Source organism: Daucus carota, chromosome 3 (genome assembly GCF_001625215.2).
Source record: "Daucus carota subsp. sativus chromosome 3, DH1 v3.0, whole genome shotgun sequence".
Lineage (NCBI taxonomy): Eukaryota > Viridiplantae > Streptophyta > Magnoliopsida > Apiales > Apiaceae > Daucus > Daucus carota.
The window spans coordinates 284853-293083 of NC_030383.2; the positions used below are offsets into that span (position 1 = coordinate 284853).

Sequence of the window (8231 nt, forward strand, 5' to 3'; positions counted from 1 at the left end):
CTCATGTAAATCACTTGTACAAACAAAGTCGACTCTGGAAACTGGTGTCTCTGCATAAAACATAGTCAAGATTTTCAACTGCTACCATTTACTTTTTTAAACTTTACAGCAACAACAGAATTACCAAACCATCAATGAAAGAAAGTAGCACCATTTTCTTGTTCTTATGTTTGCTCTCAGTTGTTGCTTTCTCCTCTGCAGCAGACACCTTAGCTGCAGGTGAATTTATCACTGATGCACAGACCATTGTTTCGGCTCGCGGAGAGTTTGCAATGGGATTTTTCAGCACCAAAGGAAATCCCCGGAACCGATATTTCGGCATATGGTTCAACAAGATATCGAATAGAACAGTGATATGGGTGGCCAATAGAGAGTCTCCAATCTCGAATACTTCTGGCGTTGTGAGGGTCAGTAGCAGGGGAATTGTTGTAAGTGTTAATCAGAGTACTGACAGCTTATGGACGTCCAATTCTTCGAGATCAGTGAAGAATCCAGTGGCTCAGCTACTAGATACAGGGAATCTTGTTTTTCGGGATCAAAGTGAGCCACAAAATTTTGCATGGCAAAGTTTTGATCATCCCGTGGATAATTTTCTGCCAGGAATGAAATTTGGATATGACCTGGAAAGTGGCGTAGACAGGTATTTTCTACCATGGAAAAGTGAGGATGATCCCGCTCCCGGTAATTATATCCATCGGGTGGATAAAAATGGTTATCCGCAGCTACTTTTGTGGAAAGATTCAGTTCCTTGGTACAGAACTGGACCTTGGGTTGGCTCAGGATTTAGCGGCATTCCTGTTCTCAAGCCTAATGGAATTTACACACCCAAATTTGTCATCAATGACAAGGAAGTGTATTATGTTTTCGATCTTGTTAATCGTTCCGAATCTCCTATTACAAGGTTGACATTGACACCAGGCGGCGTATCGACTCGTTACACATGGAACAGAGAGAAACAAGAGTGGTCACAATATCTGACTTTACAAGTGAGCGATTGTGATCGTTATGGAATTTGCGGATCCAATGGCGTTTGCAATGTCAACAAGTCTCCGAGGTGTGAATGTATGGATGGGTTTAGTCCCAAAAATCCAGAGGACTGGGAGGAAGCCGATTGGGCTGAGGGTTGTTCGCGCAATGTTCCACTGGAATGTGGAAATGGAGATGGTTTCTCGAAGATTACTGGTGTAAAGTTGCCAGACACGCGATGGTCCTGGTATAACAGGAGCATGAGCCTCGTGGAATGCGAGGACAAGTGCTTCAAGGACTGCAATTGCACGGCTTATTCAAATACAGATATTCGAAATGGGGGAAGTGGATGCTTGTTATGGTTTGGCGATTTGAAGGATATGCGAGGATACTCTGAAGATGGACAAGATCTATTCGTAAGAATGCCCGCATCTGAATTTAGTAAGTGACGATATAAGCCATGATGAGTTGTTTTTTCCAGTATTCTCTTGTTATCAAACTAGTATACTTTCAATAAACAATGAGTTATCTTTGCAGAGAGGAGCAAAAATTCTGGACAAAAGACGCGAGTGTGGATCATATTAATTTCTGTCTTTTTAGTACTAGCTGCAATATTTTGCCTCTTCATGTTGTATAGAATCAAGAAAAGAAGGATCAACAGCGCAGGTAACTTTCTAAGCATACAACATTTACGCCTCTTCTTGTTGAATCTAGCAGGTAACTTTCCGTAGCATGTGTGCGCATTGTTCACTGGTCGTATATTCTTCTTTTTTGTGCAGGAATAGTGCAACTCAACTCAATAAATCTTGCTGCTACGGATACAGATGAGAGCCCAGATCTCGATTTACCTTTGCTTGATTTCATGCAAGTTGCAAATGCAACAGATAATTTCTCCTACAATAACAAGCTTGGCGAAGGAGGTTTTGGTGCTGTTTACAAGGTGACTATGCTGAAAACACAACTTATGTATACTTCCGTAGGATATGATAACCTGCATTGAGGCAGCAAAGCACCATAATAACTCTTCTTTCTAGTTTCGCTATATAGATGCAGCATATCTGTTAGAGCTTTAGTACTCAGACTTTAAGTCTGAAAATCGAATGAATGCATGCTACTGCTACCAGAGCATGTCTGCTCTACTCTATAGACAAGAGGAGTCATCTTATTAGCTGATTCAATTTAATGCCAACAAATATCAGTATAAGATTAGGAAATATATAGGAGTCATCTTAAACATTGAATTGCAGGGAGTGTTGGAAGAGGGACAAGAAGTAGCTGTAAAGAGGCTCTCAAAGGACTCAAGACAAGGAGTCAATGAGTTCATGAATGAAGTTTCATGCATTGCTAAACTTCAGCACCGAAATCTTGTGAGGCTCATCGCATGCTGCATTGATGAAGGGGAAAGGATGTTGATCTATGAATATATGCCTAACAAAGGTCTTGATTCATTCATTTTTGGTATGATCCTAACTGAAATTTAAACGTTTCCTTTAAGTTATTGGTTGTGTAAACTATTGTGTTACTGACTCTGCATCGTGATTTTTAACTTGGACTGACAAATGACAGACAAAGAAAAATGCAAATCATTTGATTGGCCAAAGCGCTACAATATTATAAACGGCATTGCAAGAGGGCTACTCTATCTGCACCAGGATTCAAGACTAAGAATCATTCATAGAGATCTCAAAGCCAGTAATATTTTACTTGACTATGATATGAACCCGAAAATATCAGATTTCGGGTTGGCAAGAATATTCGGAGGGAGTGAAACTCAAGCCAGCACAACAAGGGTAGTGGGGACATAGTAAGTCTCTATTCAGCATTTCAATTATCATATAAGTTCAGTAATTGACATTCTTCATCCACTTCTCTTCATATAGCGGATACATGCCTCCAGAGTACGCCATTGATGGATTGTTCTCAACTAAATCGGATGTCTACAGCTTCGGTGTATTACTACTAGAGATAATAAGCGGGAAGAAGAACAGAGGCTTTCATCATCAAGATCACAACCTTAATCTCGTTGGCCATGTAAGTTTATATGCCTATAGTTAAGTTTTTCGGCAATTTCTGGAAACTAATACAGACAAATTTTATAGGCATGGAGAAGCTACAATGAAAACAATCTTGCGGACATAGCTGATAAGGTGATCTTGGAGTCGAGTAACGAACATGAAGTGTTTCGAGTCATTGAAATCGGTTTATTGTGCGTGCAAGAATATCCTGAAGACAGGCCAAACATGTCATCAGTAGTTCTGATGCTGAGTAGTAAAATTCCGTTGTCGATTCCTAAAAAGCCTGGATTTTACTCGGAGAGAAGAAAGCCTAATGACACAACTTCTTCATCAACAAACCATACATCCTCTAGCATCAACAGCTATAGTGTCTCATTCTTTGCACCTAGATAGTATGCACTTTTGTTATTAGTTTGCATAAATTTTGTGAATAACTGAATATGAATTGGTAGTTGTACTATACATGGACTGCCTGCATTAAATTAAAAAAAAAAGTTACATATGTTCATTTTTAAGAAAAAAATTAATTTCAAATTAGTTGTTCACTTCAACTTTCAACGCAAAATCATATTTCCAAAGTCAATTTCACTTTACATATTTTTTATTTGTGTTTTCTAGATCAATCTCATTCCACATATAACGGTCATTTTTTTTTTGACAAAAAAAAGTGGGTGTTTTTTTTAAACATTCATTTTTCTTAAACTGTGTGTTTTTTTAAAGTGGACATTTAATTTAAAATAGAAGAAGTGGTATATATCTTTTAAACATGAGAAATTAATTATAAAGTAAAAAAAATAATTTTTGATTTATGTGTTAGGTTTTTTTTATTTTTACCGGTATAAAATTACTATTATAATAATAAACTAGTTGAGAAGCCGCGTGTTGCGGCGGTCTATAAAAATTATATTAATAATTTAATATTAATATTTGTAGAATGCAATAATTTTATAACCGTCTATTAAAAATATATTAATGATTCAAAATTAATATTTGTAGGATAAAATAAATTTTATATTATAAAAATCTTGATATTATAAATTAGCAAAATTGGACTATAATTCATGGTGGAAAAAATGAAAATAAATTTTTACACGTAATTAACAATTTAAAACACGACAAATCTTAATTTTTGTTTGCGTTTTTTTTAATCATGTTCTTACATTGTAACCTTCCTCCAATTTTTTTGGATTGATTGTGCACAAAAACATCTAACTTAAATCCGTGAGATAGCGGTCTATAACTACCCTTGTTTGTAACAACCTTTATTTTTTAATATTGTATAAACAGCTTTCACTTAAAAGTTGCTTGAACAGAGCAAATAGATAATGCATGAATAATATTTTCCTCTATACAAAGTAAATGATATAAAAATTAACAACAACAAACATGTCCGATTAGCAAAACAAATATTATAAAAAAAATAACCAACAAACATATATCACTAATAGTTAATTTATTGATATCATCCATCAATATCATGTCAAACACTATATTCTTCTCCCGTGTTACATAGCGGTCTATAACTAACTTTGCTTGTAACAACCTTTATTTTCAAATACCGTATAAACAGCCTTCACTTATCGTTGTAGAAGAACGACACCACCAAATTAGAAATTGAGCAAGAGAACTATCACCAGAAAGAGGTAGGGTTGTGGTGTTGAGAGAGAGAGGAGGTGTGTTTAGATGATCCAAAATCCTACAACCTATAGGGGTATTTATAGGTGCAGAGAGACTTGTGTGCTACTCCTTCCCATAATTAAATAATCTGAAACAAAATTAGATTAAAACTTTTAAGTTACTATATTCCATAAATAATCTGAAACAAAATCAGATTCTGAAACTTGCTTCTAATATATCCGAAACTAAAAAAGATAGTTCTAATTTTTGCTATTTTTCATCCAAAAATTCCAGAAAATTAGAAAAATAGAACGGAGCGATGTTAGAGGCGCCACCTACACGCCCCTCTAATTTTTGCTATTTTTCATCCAAAAATTCCAGAAAATTAGAAAAATAGAACGGAGCGATGTTAGAGGCGCCACCTACACGCCCCTCGCTTCTCCTTTATATAAGTATATTGATTATCTTTTGAAACTTAAAACATAAATTAAGAAGGTATTAGCCTAAAAGAAGCTCCTCAGTCTCCAATCTTTTTTGAAACCAAACCTCAGTCTCCAATATTAATATTCTAATCGATTATTTTATGAATACATTGGTTCGAAATAGGGGTGAACAAAAAACTGTTTAACCCGCAAAACCGACCCAACCCACACCTTATTTCGGCCGACCAAACCGAACCGTTCCAAACCGAGAAGTAATTGGGTTCGTTTTTTATTAACCCGAATAAATTGGGTTGGGTTGGGTCAGGGTTTTTAATTTTTTAACCCCCACCCAACCCAACCCAACCCGTTTAAAATAACATAGTCCAGTAGTCCACTATTAAAATTATAACAGTCCATCAAAGTATTGCAGCCTAGCCCATTAGCATCTGACCTAAATCATTTCTCTATACTTCTAGTTCATAGCTTGTTATTATGTTAATTTCTCTGTAAATATTTATAAATTTATTAATAATTGTTCGTAACCATCCTTAGATTATTATGCAAATGCAAGGTGTTTGTCTATTTAACCACAATCTGTATGTAGCTTAGTAGTTTAAATCTGTTTGTCTATTTTATACTTGTTAATCACCATAGCAGAGAGTGATGGAGTTGAAAAGCAAATGCTGCAATTTATTACTAGTGCATCTATGTCTCTGGGACTGGGATTGAGTCAAGAATTTTGAAATGCTGCAATGTGTTTCTGCAATGTGTAGTCTATTTAAACTACTAAGCTACATACAAAAGGATAAAACCCGATAAACCCGACCCTACCCAACCCGACTTATGAATAATAGGGTTGGGTTGGAAATATTTTTGAGGGTTAACGGGTTCGAATTTTTATTACCCGATTAAATTGGGTTGGGTTGAATTTTTGCCCCTAACCCGGCCAACCCAACCCGTGTTCACCCCTAGTTCGAAATGCTTGCAAAATGACGCGTACTTGTTATCAATGCACATCTAAACGAGAACTCGGAATAACTTCATTATCTATTGAGTAATGCTAGGTACACAGAAACTGATACAGAAATATGCACAGAATGACGTGGATTCCACTATCATCTGTGCTCTGTCATTTTTTGTTTACAGACGTGGATTCCACTCTCATCAGTGCTATGCCATTTTCTTGATTTAGTTTTATAATCTCCTTGTGTAGCTTTGTTCTATGATAGTTTTTATTCCTCTTAAGTTTTTAGTCTTAAAGTCTACAACTATCTTTTTATACATATAAGTTATATATTTAATCAGTTTCTCAACAACTTTTTTATATAAAAAAATATATTTATGTCATATTTTTAATATTTTTCTTTCTACTTTTATTAACCAATATATTAATTATATATAATATTATCGTTGTAATTTGACATGTTTATTGCTTTTAGTAGATAACTAGTGAATAAAGCCGCGCTTCGCGGCGGTGTTATAAATTTTGATACGAATTAATATTATAGTAACATAAAAATTATTTTGAGTTATCTTCCAGTTAAACATATCACTAATAAAAAAATATTATACTTAGTATAAAAATTTGTTTAAGTGGTCAACCTGTCAAACACAATGCTAATAATAAAATTAGTTCGAACCCCACTCCCATCAAAGACAATATTAATCCATAATTATTATTTTTATGATAAAATTAAATATTATAATTTAGATCAAAATTAGTTTGAACCGCTTTCTTGTCAAACACATTACCAATAACAAAACATTATAATTTAGATATTAGTTTGAGTCGCCTTACTGTCAAACACAATACAAATAATAATTATTCTAGTTGAGATAAAATTAAAGATTATAATTGGATAAAAATTATTTAGAAACGTGATCCCGTTTTAACAAAAAAAATATATTGTAACAAAGATAAAAAATTATTTTAGCCACTTTTCCGTCAAACATAATACTAATAGAAAATTTATTATTATTTAAATAAAAATTATTTTGGGCCGCCTCCCGTGCCCGTCAAACACAATATTAATCAAGAATCATTTACATTATCATAAAATCAATAAATGATTCCTATTTTAAATATCCTATTTTATTTGTTAATTATTTTTATATGATTCCTATTTATTAGTTAAAAATTATTATTCTTTTATGGTTCTAATTTTTTTTGCTATTAGTTTTTTTCATGATTATCTATACAATCCTTTATTTTCTATTCGAAATTTAATAAAATTATAAGACTAAATCGGAAAAAAAATTGTACGTAATACCTTACAAATCTTAAGTATAAATTGTATTTTATCTATGATTGTTAGTTTAAATAAATATAATCGTATTCCTATTAGGATTCCTAAATAAGAAAAAAAATGTATTACCTTTAGAATCCAAAAAGAAAAGGATTGTATTAACTTTTGAAATTCTTGAACTTGATTTTTAAATTATAATTATATTTTCCATCCGAAATTTAAAAAAATTATAAGAAAAGAATTTTATTAGTTTTAGAATCCAATAGAAAAAGAATTGTATTATCTTTAAGATCCTCGAACTTGATTTTTTGAATTATGATTTTATTTCCTATTCGAAATTCAGAAAAATTATATGATTGAATCGAACTATTATGGAAATTGGTTGTAAGTTCATGCATACACTATTTGATTGGTTGTAAGTTCATGCATACACTATTTGAATGAGGTTGCGAAGATCTTAAAGATGTTTTCATGATAGAGATGCTATCTTCTTGATCATTATGGAACGATGCGAGTTTAGCACTATGAACCTGTTTAGATAATTTGATATTTCGGAAGATGTTGGTTTGTATTTTTTAGATATATAATTTGAGGAAAAACAAAGAAAATAAAATTATAAATTTTATAACTTTTGAAAATAAGAATTATATTTTTTGATTATATTTGTTCTATAATTGGTATTTTAAGAAAATTCTTTGTTAGATATATGCTTTGAAATTTTTGATAAAATAAGACTATAAGTTCTATAACTTTTGAAAATAAGAATTGTATTTTTTTAACCTGATTTTTAGGTTATAATTTTATTTTCAATTTTAAATTTAATTAAAAAAATTGTAAGACTAAATTTAATAATTCTAGACACGCCAAGTTAATAAATTTTATGATTCGAACATGTCGTGTTCTCTAATTTATTATTTGTGTTTGTGTCTACTATTTAGACTGTTAAACACAGTTGTGATTACAGA

General features: G+C 32.6%; 1 protein-coding gene across 1 annotated transcript; it reads left to right on the forward strand.

Moving 5' to 3' along the window:
* On the forward strand, window positions 1–3438 carry LOC108214441 (G-type lectin S-receptor-like serine/threonine-protein kinase At4g27290). Its single transcript, XM_017386434.2, has 7 exons — window positions 1–1407; window positions 1504–1632; window positions 1746–1906; window positions 2214–2424; window positions 2533–2770; window positions 2847–2997; window positions 3066–3438. Exons 1-7 carry the CDS (start codon window positions 135–137, stop codon window positions 3372–3374), a joined length of 2472 nt encoding a protein of 823 aa, XP_017241923.1. The 5' UTR covers window positions 1–134; the 3' UTR covers window positions 3375–3438.
* Window positions 3439–8231: the final 4793 nt, after the last annotated feature.